General features: G+C 45.6%; 1 protein-coding gene across 1 annotated transcript; it reads left to right on the plus strand.

Moving 5' to 3' along the window:
• The first annotated feature begins 1,076 nt into the window (after positions 1-1,076).
• Positions 1,077-5,900, plus strand: LOC125508055 (protein spotted leaf 11). Its single transcript, XM_048672621.2, has 4 exons — positions 1,077-1,529; positions 3,612-3,728; positions 3,821-4,255; positions 4,334-5,900. Exons 1-4 carry the CDS (start codon positions 1,230-1,232, stop codon positions 5,534-5,536), a joined length of 2,055 nt encoding a protein of 684 aa, XP_048528578.2. The 5' UTR covers positions 1,077-1,229; the 3' UTR covers positions 5,537-5,900.
• Positions 5,901-13,538: the final 7,638 nt, after the last annotated feature.

Genomic DNA, 13,538 nt, shown 5'->3' on the forward strand with positions numbered 1-13,538 from the left:
CGGTTATCTCTTACCGAGCCCTTTACTTATGCACTTTCTTTGTGATACCCATAGTGTTTCATGTTATATATCTTACTATCACTCAGTTGTTTATCTTGTTTAGATAAGTTGTTGGTGCACATATATGAGCCTAGTTATTTTAGGTTTTGTGCTTGATAAATTAAACGCTAGTTTTATTCCGCATTTGTCCAAGCCTAAGCCAAATTATTTTAAAGCGCCTATTCACCCTCTATAGATGACATCCACGATCTTTCAGAAGTCATGATGGGAGTGGTGTGGAAAGGAGAAAGGGATATGAGGCAGATGACTGCGGCTATGGTGGGCAGCAGAGGGACGGATGGGTGGTGTCGGAGTAGCTGCCTCAGCAATCGTGTGTCATTAATGTGGGCGGCAGAAGGACGAACGGGTGGCTATCGTGTCGTTTGAACATGAAGCAGTCACGTGCACCGGGAAGCGGCCCGTGCGGCGCTCTCTCGGCCGGCGCGCCCCTTCAATGTCGGCGACAGTGAGAGGTAGCGTCTGCTCTGGCCGAGCATGAATACGGCACCGATGCTCTAGAGCAGCGCTGACCGTTTTGGGCGGGAAGTGCGCGAGGGCGAGGAAGCGGGTTTGGGTGGGTCAGGACGGTCAGATGAGATGTCGGTGTGGCAGCGACCCGGATGCCAGCAAATCCTCCGTCTGACTTCGGTTTGCGGAAAAAAACATGTTCGTACCGTCTTGCGGACCGATACAAATCCGTGTTGGATAATTTCCGCGGTCTGAATAGTTTGGTCCGGATGTATCCCGGTCATTTGAGGATGGACGCGTTGGAACGATCTCACGGTATAAACATAAGTAGAACTATAATATCACACTTCTGGCAGTTTCTTCAATCAAAAGAAGTCCACGAAACTAATCACCACACGAATACGCAACAAACATCGTGTACAATTTTCACAAAGTTTGTTTTCCAGGATAAATAGTCCATAACCATCGCCGGTCCGGTTGGCTGGTATTGGCAGCCGGTGCACCTGCACCAAGTATACCCGAAATGACGTTGGAAAAAATCTGCCGTGTAGAAAGGGAGGAGGAAGACGACTCGGCCAGCCCAACGCGCTGACCGCCCCGACGACCCATAAGATGAAGGAGCAGCCAGCGCCACCAAGCGACCGCTCTTCCCCGTATTTTACCGCCCCGTGCCACTAGCGCCAGCCGATCCCCACGCGGCCGGCTGCTGCTTCTCCGGTCTCATGGCCGGCGACCAAGAGGAGGCGGAGCGGGAGTCCCCGGCGCCGGCGCCGGCTGCGGAGCGGGTCGCCGCCGCGGTGGAGACCGTGGCGGCGCCCGGGGAGTTCCGGAACGCGTACCGGCGGCAGCTGCTGGCGCTGTCCCGCCGAATTCGCCTCCTCGGACCCTTCGCCGAGGAGCTCCGGGAGCGCCGCCGCCCCGCGGGGGAGGAGGAGGAGCGGGCGCTGGCGACGCTCGCCGACGCGCTGGAGAAGGCGGTCGAGCTGCTCAAGCTCGGCCGCGAGGGAAGCAGGATCTCTTTGGTACGTCCCTTTACCTACCCACGCGGGAGCGGTTCCTGATTTCGTCAGATTCCTGGTCCTCGGATGCCTCCGTGGGCGAATTAGATTCATGATTCGTTAGTATTCTTGATATTTTACATGGAAAAGCGCGGCTTTAACCTTGGCTATGCCATCTAAAATAACCAGGTAACTTTAGTATTATTCTATGATAAAAGAAACATGGGGCTTCTGATCCTTGGATCAAAATTGTGATTCTGATCTGCATATTGTTTGTGGCCTTGCTTGGCTAACGAGTAGGATCTAATTCCATTGTGTGAACCTTTGGTGTTCCACTTCCTGAGCTCATTCTATTTTCCTTTTTATCTGAAGTGCGGTCTTAGGATTATCATGGTTTTTTAATTCAGTTTGTTGTTCTTTTCTGTTCACTAAAATTTGCACAGTTATATTTTTTTACGAGAAATTTGTACTGTTTGTCAAAATCGATACATTTTGGTGTGAAATCTCCCCCTAGGATAACCGTTTAAGTCCATGGTTGGGTTTATGTAATTAATGGCTTGAGTGCCCTTAAGTGCAAAGAGGGATTTGATAATATGCCCTTAAGTGCCTCCATCGTATTATGATCTGTTTTCGTCTGTTCTCCTTCTCGTGCGACATGGTACTATCTCGAATCCTTAATCTAGAGCCATCCAAGAAACTAGTGTTTCATGCAGAAAAAGAGGATAAAACATACCAAAGCACAAGTAGGGGAGGCATATTATCAAATGCATGCACTTGTGGACCCATGATCCAATACCGAGATTTGTTTGTTATTTTGCTGTCCGTTTCCTACATGTTTTCTTCTCCTCATGTATTTACATGTGGTTTTCCTCATTCAGTTTACTTTTCGTGGTCCTGAAATCTTTCCATTCAGTTTGGATATGAAGTTTATTTAGTGCCTTAACTTATGTGCCACATGTTTCCTTTCGAATCGTGATTCTAAGGATATCAGACACACAAAATACATCAGGCAAACTATATTTCTTTCTTGTATATAATGCTTGTGAACAACAACAATAACAACAACAACAACAACAACAACAACAACAACAACAACAACAACAACAACAAAGCCTTTAGTTAGCTATCCACGTGCCAGAGCATGAGTTGGTTTTGAGATCTTATGGGTTTCAGCTCTAGCCTACCCCAACTTGTTTGGGACTAAAGGCTTTGTTCTTGTTGTTGTTGCACATACAAGAAAGATATATAGTTTGCCTGGTGTATTTTGTGTGTTTGATATCCTAAGAATCATTCCAGACCTGATCATTTCTTGTGTGGCCACACATCCATCTGAACATGCTCATTTCTGCTACACCCAACTGTTGAACTTGTCGCCCTCTAGTCAGCCAACACTTGGCGCCATACAACATTGTGGGTCGAATCACCGTCCTATAGAACCTGCCTTTTAGCTTTTGTGGCACTCTCTTGTCACAGAGAACGCCAGAAGCTTGGCGCCACTTCATCCATCCGGCTTTGATTCGATGGCTCACATCTTCATCGATATTACCATCCTTCTGCAGTGTTGACCCCAAACATTGAAAGATGTCCCTCCGAGTTACCACCTTCCGATCAAGGCTAACCTCCTCCTCGTGCCTAGTAGTACTGAAACTGCACCTCATGTACTCAGTTTTAGTTCTACTAAGCCTAAAGCCTTTCAATTCCAAAGTTTGTCTCCATAGCTCTAACTTTCTATTAACCCCCATCCAACTTTCATCGATTAGCGCCACATCATCCGCAAAGAGCATACACCATAGGATATCTCCTTGTATGCCCCTTGTGACCTCATCCATCATCAAGACAACAAGATAAGGGCTCAAAGCTGACCCTTGGTGCAATCCTATGTGAACCATAGTCTTTGAAGATATTAAAACTTGAATGTTCTTAAAATGATTATTGATGTTGTCATTTTGCCACTTATTTCTGTTGTCCCTTTGACCTTTGAATATATCATGCCAACCTTATAGATCTTATTTATAGGAGCATGCTCTTCAAAACAGTACTTATTTTTTGTGCCATTATGTCCCAGTCAGTTAGCTAAACTGATTTTTTTTTTGTGTGTTCTTGCAGGTTTTTGATAGGGATAGAGTAATGAATATATTTCAGGAAGTAGTTGCTCAGTTGGAACAAGCTTTGCATGACTTTCCATACAATGAACTGGATATATCTGATGAAGTTAAAGAACAGGTAATTTTATCAGCTTAACTGAACAGAATCCTTTTTGGATTGTTGAGGAGTACTGAACTACAGTTTTGGTCACACTTAACAATCCTCTCCAGGTTGAGTTAGTGCATGCACAGCTCAAAAGAGCAAAAGAACGGGTTGATATGCCTGATGATGAGTTCTACAACGACCTATTATCTCTGTATAACAAGACCTATGACCCAAGTGCAGAACTGGCTATCCTTGAAAGGTTGTCAGAAAAGCTACACCTCATGACTATCACTGATCTCACGCAAGAGTCACTTGCTCTGCATGAGATGGTGGCATCTGGTGGTGGCCAGGATCCAGGAGAGCACATTGAGAAATTGTCAATGCTACTGAAGAAAATCAAGGACTTTGTGCAAACTAACAACCCTGAGATGGGCCCTCCTATGGCTTCCAAAATAATGGATACCAGCGGGGACCAGAAATCTGTCATCGTTCCTGATGAATTCCGTTGTCCAATTTCTCTCGAGCTGATGAAAGATCCTGTGATAGTTGCTACTGGCCAGGTGAACTAAAATTTGTCAACTAAACTCTAATGCAACTTCAGTACATAATTTGAGATATTTTTTCCTTTTCATTTGCAGACATATGAACGGTCGTGCATCGAGAAATGGCTAGCATCTGGGCATCACACTTGCCCAACTACGCAGCAAAGGATGGCAAACACAACATTGACGCCAAACTATGTCCTTAGAAGTCTCATCTCCCAGTGGTGTGAAACCAACGGAATTGAAGCGCCTAAGCGCTCATCCCAGCCTAACAAGCCAATGCCAACATGCTCTTCTAGTGAACGTGCTAATATTGATGCTCTGTTATCGAAGTTATGCTCTCCAGACCCTGAGGAGCAGAGGTCAGCTGCTGCAGAGCTTCGCCTCCTCGCAAAGCGGAACGCACACAACCGACTATGCATTGCTGAGGCTGGTGCAATTCCCTTGCTATTGAGTCTGTTATCGTCATCTGACTTGCGGACTCAGGAACACGCTGTTACTGCACTTCTGAACCTCTCCATACACGAGGACAACAAGGCAAGCATCATGTCCTCTGGTGCTGTGCCTAGTGTTGTCCATGTGCTGAAGAATGGCAGTATGGAGGCCCGGGAAAATGCTGCAGCCACCCTTTTTAGCCTCTCTGTGGTCGATGAATACAAAGTAACGATTGGGGGAACAGGGGCTATCCCTGCCCTTGTAGTGTTGCTAAGTGAGGGCAGCCAGCGGGGTAAGAAAGACGCAGCAGCAGCCCTCTTCAACTTGTGCATTTACCAAGGTAACAAAGGCCGTGCGATACGAGCTGGCCTTGTGCCACTCATCATGGGTCTAGTAACCAACCCCACAGGAGCTCTCATGGACGAGGCTATGGCGATACTCTCAATACTATCCAGCCACCAAGAGGGGAAGGCAGCTATCGGGGCAGCAGAGCCTGTTCCTGCGCTTGTCGAGTTGCTCGGAAGTGGGTCACCGAGAAACAGAGAGAATGCTGCAGCTGTGATGCTGCATCTGTGCAGCGGCGAGCAACAGCTTGTGCATTTAGCCCGTGCGCATGAGTGCGGGATCATGGTTCCGTTGCGGGAGCTGGCATTGAACGGCACAGAAAGGGGAAAGAGGAAGGCAGTGCAGTTGCTCGAGCGGATGAGCAGATTCGTGGTTCAACAACAAGAGGAACAGGAATCTCATTCTCGGCTGCAGGCCGCCGCGGCACAAGTTCTCCCTCGGGCCCCTGAACAGGTCCAAGAAAGCGAAATCCCGGATCAATTGGAAAGTCCGGCGTCTCAATACCCCACGCTGTTATGAAAACAGTGCCGATATTGCCCTACCTCTTGGACGTGTTCATCTATTGGATACTAGCGCAAGTGGGAGTCAATCATGCGAACCGAGTGATGTAATTATGTGACAGGCCTCTACTGCCAGGTGAGGTATTTGAAATTTATATTTGCCGCCTTCTTCCAGCTTGTAACTGAAACACTTGTCGGGTTGTCGTGGGCATGTCAGCCCAATCTTGAGGTATGTACAGCTCTTCAATCCACAGTTTCTGATATCATGTAGCCGCAGAACACAAGGTTCTCCAAATGTAGTATATCCTCAGTGTAATAGTAATGATGATTTATGTAAAAGTGAAGATTTTATGGTGGGTTTAACTAGTAAATATTATCATCTCCTCGCACTGTGTCACATTTGCATGTAATATGATTTTATAGCATGTAATTTATTTTATCTGAGACATTATTTGCACATATACCATTAGTGGTTAAAGTGTCATCCTGAACCTCCTAAAAGAACCTACGTTTTGAATCTGAAGAAGTTATACATAATGAGAATATGAGATACACAATATGTACTGCATAGACGAGATATGGGGGAAAAATATCCAAGGAAGTATGGAGATCATCATTTACTCGTGAACGGTGAGGGATTTACTAAATTTTACTGGTGTCACGTGACACCAATTGGAGTACCTTGGAAAATGAAGGACGCAAATGGTGTTTGCAGTGCTTTGCTCAGTGTTGTTAATTCCTTGGTAATATGAAAGAATCTACCTATACTTCAAAAGCGCCCTTCTAATCCTGAGCTCAAACGCTCTCTATGAACAGTAAAAACTGGTATATATATTTATAACAAACATTGTTTAGTTTACTTTTTAGGTGCAAATTTTTGTGATGAAATCACATTCCTGAAGTAGTCTTTTTGTAGCATTGATTTTTTTCCCACGGCACTGGAATGCCTTTTCTTCACGGAAATTTGCAAGTATGTAGCATTCAACAATGTTTGTTGCAAAAAGAAAATCAGTTTTGTTTCATTTTTTTACTATTGTTTTTGGTTTTACTATTCACAGAGGTGCATTTAAGCTCGGGAGTAGAAACTTCCTGTCTAAGGCACAACCATATGCACCTAAATTAGGTTGTGTTTCTGGGGATAGTGGCTCATTAGGCCAACTCTAACCGATCCCTAAAAAATAGAGAAGGGTCTGGCTGAGTAGAGTTAGAGTAAACTTTTACTCTTCTAAAGGTGGCCGCACCGTTCTTCTAAACTGAGTGGAGTAAAAAAAAATTTGTGTAGGTTTTGTGTCCTAGACGCATGAAGTTCAAACACTTAACAATATATCATAAGGGGCAGCCCGGTGCACGGCACATGGGCTGGGAAAGGGTCCGATCATTTTGGGTCTATAGTATGCTGCCTTTCCTTACATTTTTGCAAGTTGCTGTTTTCAGGACTCAAACCTTTGACCTCATGGTCACAAGGCAACAATATATATATCATAAAACATTCAAATTAGAAACATGCATAACGTAACTGATAAAAACGTACATAACTGATAAAAACGCACATAGCGTATAGTTTCATCATCGTGATTTTCAAATTAAAATATGCATAGTTCATTCAAAAGACATCACTTCGAACACAAAGTTTGATTCGAAATCACCACCAACATAACATGTGTATGTTGTAGATCGAGCCAACCATTGGCATGCACGAACTCAAACGAAGTCCTCACTGAATTTTTTTGTCACCGTCAGCACCACCATCCTCTCGGTCACCATCATCACCATCGTAATCTTGCCAGTGGCCACCATCACCACTACTACCACCACCATCCTTTCGGTCGCCGCTGCCACCACCACCACCACCACCATTCCTAAGAGAACTTTCCATTTGGGTCATGATCTCCCCACAAGTGAGCTCCCAATACTTTCTTGCGGTTTCATCCATTGTGGTTGGATTCATGAATATGATAGCATGTTCTTCGGCTTTCTTGGCATCACGAATCCTCTCATTCTCAAGTGCAAGTCTATGCTCCTTCGCCTTCAACTTTCTCTCTTTGGTTGCCAACTTGGCCTTCCATTTCTCATCCTCTAACATCTTGAGCTCATTCCACCTCACCATCTTCTCTTCTTTGTGTTCGGACGCCAACAACTTCTTGGCTTCAATCATGGCCACAAGTTCTTCTTTGTATGTGCTACCGTATGCATTTCTGTTCTTTCTCTCTTTTGCAATTTTGTTCTCTTCTAGTCCAGTGTTGGCAACGGATATGCTCAACTTTGATCTCTTTGGAGTGTAATGGTGTCCTACAGCGGGGGTGGATCCCTCAAGGGGGCCGGCCTCGGTGTCCACTAGGGACCCACTTGGCCCAGGGCGAGGGAGAAGCCCTAAGGAAGCAATGGAGACCTTCTTGCCTTGCAAGACAAGGGCGTCGCTGCCTCAGATCGCATCTACCATCATGTAAAACCTAGGCCTCCCTTCTTACATAAAGGGAGGTCGGGTAACCCTCTACGCCATCGAAATTCATCTTAGAGAACAACTCTGGGTAGCAATCTCATATACCATTGTAACCCCTTGCATGAGGTATCCCTACACCATGAATAGCAAAAGCAAGAAGGATGTAGGGTACTACTCTATGGAGGCCCGAACCTGGATAAACCTTCTGTGCGACCTCTAATCTAAGACTTCCAGCTGCGGTTGGACCCCTACCGAGGGATGTGATGACATTTTGCACCGCCAGTTGGTACGCCAAGCACGAGCGGTGACGGCTAGAGATAGATCTTGGATCAGATCTTCTTCTACCTCCGATGGCCACCCGTCAAGGGAGAGCCTAACTTTCAGCTCCCTCACGTTTATCGCCGATGGGGCGGGTCGGGTCGACATCAACCCACCAGCCCACCCTACATGCACAATCTAAATTGGCAGTGACACCTTCACCACCAACGCTCATGGAGACCTGCGACTATGCCTAACACCTATTCAGCATGAAGCACAGGACAAGTTTCCAATCTCGACGACCTTATCATCTGGCCTAAACCGCCTCTTCCCGTTCAGACTACAGAACTTAGGGGTTGTGTATCAACATGAGCTCCATCAGAAACCCCACAACAACGTACAATTCGTCGCCATGGTCTGTGATAACTTCCACATCGACCATTCGCCATAGGACAGTTTCCGTGATGAAACCATCTCAAATTGCAGCGCCGACACAGCCGACCTACTATTGTTCTCCGATCACGAGGATGTCGACAGCGAAATGGCTTCACAAGAGCTCAACAAAGCCAAAGAAACTGTGGCATCACCAGCCGCAAACAGGCTTCCAGGCCACAGAAGCCCAGGCGAATAGCAGAAGCCCACCGCAGAAGTAGACGCCCCACGAGAGGCCACAAAGGAGATCGAGGGGTATGTTCCACATCCGATCTCACTACGTAAGGTGATGGAAACGGTGGCAGAGGCCGAGCCAAGCGACAACACAATGCCACGGTCGACCATGAGAACAACATCACCAACAACGCGAATGGAGCTCTCCCGTCCATCACCCCGGGCCAGTGGCCTGACCAATACACACTCCCCAGAGGTCGAACCCCAGGAATTCTTCACTCCAGGAGTTATTTTATACGCGCTCGTTGAGGCAACATCGTCATCGCCAAGCATGATAGCCAGCGCTATCAGGCGCTTTGTGATACGTCCATTTTGCATCATGATTTCCTACTATTATTTATAGTGTTTTTAATCAACATAACACTTTGTGGAGCAATTCTAATGTATTTTCTCTCTTAATATGCAAGATTTACATGAAGAGGGAGATTGCCGGCAGCTGTAATTCTGGACCTGAAAAAGCTATGTCAGAGATACCTATTCTGCACATCTCCAAATGAGCTGAAATTTTCACGAAGATATATTTTGGAATAAATGAAAAATATTGGAGAAAAGAAATACCATAGGGGGCCACCCAGGTGCCCACAAAGCACTAGAGCGCGCCCACCCCCGTAGGCGTGCCTTGGTGGCTTGTGGGGCCCCTGGCCAGCCTCCGGTGACAAGTGTTGGGTTTCGTAGTAATTTCAAAAATTTTCCTACGCACACGCAAGATCATGTGATGCATAGCAACGAGAGGGGAGAGTATGATCTACATACCTAGTAGATCGACAACGGAAGCGTTTGGTTGATGTAGTCGTACGTCTTCACGATTCGACCGATCAAGCACCGAAACTACGACACCTCCGAGTTCTAGCACACGTTCAGCTCGATGACGATCCCCGGACTCCGATCCAGCAAAGTGTCGGGGAAGAGTTCCGTCAGCAAGACGGCGTGGTGACGATCTTGATGCACTACAGCAGCAGGGCTTCGCCTAAACTTCGCTACAGTATTATCGAAGACTATGGTGGCTGGGGGCGCCGCACACGGCTAAGGAAAAGATCACGTGGATCAACTTGTGTGTTCTAGGGTGCCTCTGCCTCAGTATATAAAGGACCAAAGGGGGGGAAGGCTGGCCGGCCACATAGGGCGCGCCAGGAGAGTTCTACTCCCACTGGGAGTAGGATTCCCCCCCAATCCTAGTTGGAATAGGATTCGCGGAGGGGGAAAAGAGAGAGGGGGGGCCGGCCACCTCTCCTTGTCCTAATAGGACTAGGGGAGGGGGGAGGCGCGCGGCCCATCTTGGGCTGCCCCTTCTCTTTTCCACTAAAGCCCACTAAGGCCCATATAGCTCCCGGGGGGTTCCGGTAACCTCCCGATACTCCGGTAAAATCCCGATTTCACCCGAGACACTTCTGATATCCAAACATAGGCTTCCAATATATCAATCTTTATGTCTCGACCATTTCGAGACTCCTCGTCATGTCCGTGATCACATCCGGGACTCCGAACAACCTTCGGTACATCAAAATGCATAAACTCATAATATAACTGTCATCGTAACATTAAGCGTGCGGACCCTACGGGTTCGAGAACAATGTAGACATGACCGAGACACGTCTCCGGTCAATAAACAATAGCGGGACCTGGATGCCCATATTGGCTCCTACATATTCTACGAAGATCTTTATCGGTCAGACCGCATAACAACATACGTCGTTCCCTTTGTCATCGGTATGTTACTTGCCCGAGATTCGATCGTCGGTATTCCAAATACCTAGTTCAATCTCGTTACCGGCAAGTCTCTTTACTCGTTCTGTAATACATCATCCCGCAACTAACTTATTAGTTACAATGCTTGCAAGGCTTAAGTGATGTGCATTACCGAGAGGGCCCAGAGATACCTCTTCGACAATCGGAGTGACAAATCCTAATCTCGAAATACGCCAACCCAACATGTACCTTTGGAGACACCTGTAGTACTCCTTTATAATCACCCAGTTACGTTGTGACGTTTGGTAGCACCCAAAGTGTTCCTTCGGCAAACGGGAGTTGCATAATCTCATAGTTATAGGAACATGTATAAGTCATGAAGAAAGCAATAGCAACATACTAAACGATCGGGTGCTAAGCTAATGGAATGGGTCATGTCAATCAGATCATTCACTTAATGATGTGATCCCGTTAATCAAATAACAACTCATTGTTCATGGTTAGTAAACATAACCATCTTTGATTAACGAGCTAGTCAAGTAGAGGCATACTAGTGACACTTTGTTTGTCTATGTATTCACACATGTATTATTTTTCCGGTTAATACAATTCTAGCATGAATAATAAACATTTATCATGATATAAGGAAATAAATAATAACTTTATTATTGCCTCTAGGGCATATTTCCTTCAGTCTCCCACTTGCACTAGATTCAATAATCTAGATTACACAGTAATGATTCTCACACCCATGGAGCCTTGGTGCTGATCATGTTTTGCTCGTGGAAGAGGCTTAGTCAACGGGTCTGCAACATTCAGATCCGTATGTATCTTGCAAATTTCTATGTCTCCCACCTGGACTATATCCCGGATGGAATTGAAGCGTCTCTTGATGTGCTTGGTTCTCTTGTGAAATCTGGATTCCTTTGCCAAGGCAATTGCACCAGTATTGTCACAAAAGATTTTCATTGGACCCGATGCACTAGGTATGACACCTAGATCGGATATGAACTCCTTCATCCAGACTCCTTCATTTGCTGCTTCCGAAGCAGCTATGTACTCCGCTTCACATGTAGATCCCGCTACAACGCTTTGTTTAGAACTGCACCAACTTACAGCCCCACCGTTTAATGTAAACACGTATCCGGTTTGTGATTTAGAATCGTCCGGATCTGTGTCAAAGCTTGCATCAACGTAACCTTTTACGATGAGCTCTTTGTCACCTCCATATACGAGAAACATATCCTTAGTCCTTTTCAGGTATTTCAGGATGTTCTTGACCGCTGTCCAGTGATCCATTCTTGGATTACTTTGGTACCTCCCTGCTAGACTTATAGCAAGGCACACATCAGGTCTGGTACACAGCATTGCATACATGATAGATCCTATGGCTGATGCATAGGGAACATCTTTCATATTCTCTCTATCTTCTGCAGTGGTCGGGCATTGAGTCTTACTCAACTTCACACCTTGTAACACAGGCAAGAACCCTTTCTTTGCTTGATCCATTTTGAACTTCTTCAAAATTTTGTCAAGGTATGTGGTTTGTGAAAGTCCAATTAAGCGTTTTGATCTATCTCTATAGATCTTAATGCCTAATATGTAAGCAACTTCACCGAGGTCTTTCATTGAAAAACTCTTATTCAAGTATCCCTTTATGCTATCCAGAAATTCTACATCATTTCCAATTAGTAATATGTCATCCACATATAATATCAGAAATGCTACAGAGCTCCCACTCACTTTCTTGTAAATACAGGCTTCTCCAAAAGTCTGTATAAAACCAAATGCTTTGATCACAGTATCAAAACGTTTATTCCAACTCCGAGAGGCTTGCACCAGTCCATAAATGGATCGCTGGAGCTTGCACACTTTGTTAGCTCCCTTTGGATCGACAAAACCTTCTGGTTGCATCATATACAACTCTTCTTCCAGAAATCCATTCAGGAATGCAGTTTTGACATTCATCTGCCAAATTTCATAATCATAAAATGCGGCAAGCGCTAACATGATTCGGACAGACTTAAGCATCGCTACGGGTGAGAAGGTCTCATCGTAGTCAATCCCTTGAACTTGCCGAAAGCCTTTTGCGACAAGTCGAGCTTTGTAGACAGTAACACTACCGTCAGCGTCAGTCTTCTTCTTGAAGATCCATTTATTCTCAATTGCTTGCCTATCATCGGGCAAGTCAACCAAAGTCCATACTTTGTTTTCATACATGGATCCCATCTCAGATTTCATGGCTTCAAGCCACTTTGCGGAATCTGGGCTCACCATTGCTTCTTCATAGTTCGTAGGTTCATCATGATCTAGCATCATGACTTCCAGAATGGGATTACCGTACCACTCTGGCGCGGATCTTACTCTGGTTGATCTACGCGGTTCAGTAGTATCTTGTTCTGAAGTTTCATGATCATTATCATTAACTTCCTCACTAACTGGTGTAGGTGTCACAGAAACAGGTTTCTGTGATGTACTACTTTCCAATAAGGGAGCAGGTACAGTTACCTCGTCAAGTTCTACTTTCCTCCCACTCACTTCTTTTGAGAGAAACTCCTTCTCTAGAAAGTTTCCGAATTTAGCAACAAAAGTATTGCCTTCGAATCTGTGATAGAAGGTGTATCCAATAGTCTCCTTTGGATATCCTATGAAGACACATTTCTCCGATTTGGGTTCGAGCTTATCAGGTTGAAGTTTTTTCACATAAGCATCGCAGCCCCAAACTTTCAGAAATGACAACTTTGGTTTCTTGCCAAACCACAGTTCATAAGGCGTCGTCTCAACGGATTTTGATGGTGCCCTATTTAACGTGAATGCGGCTGTCTCTAGAGCGTATCCCCAAAACGATAGTGGTAAATCAGTAAGAGACATCATAGATCGCACCATATCCAGTAAAGTACGATAACGACGTTCGGACACACCATTACGCTGTGGTGTTCCGGGGCGTGAGTTGCGAAACTATTCCACAATT

Source organism: Triticum urartu, chromosome 5A (assembly GCF_056163025.1).
Source record: "Triticum urartu cultivar PI428250 chromosome 5A, HENAU_Tu73, whole genome shotgun sequence".
Classification (NCBI taxonomy): Eukaryota; Viridiplantae; Streptophyta; class Magnoliopsida; order Poales; family Poaceae; genus Triticum; species Triticum urartu.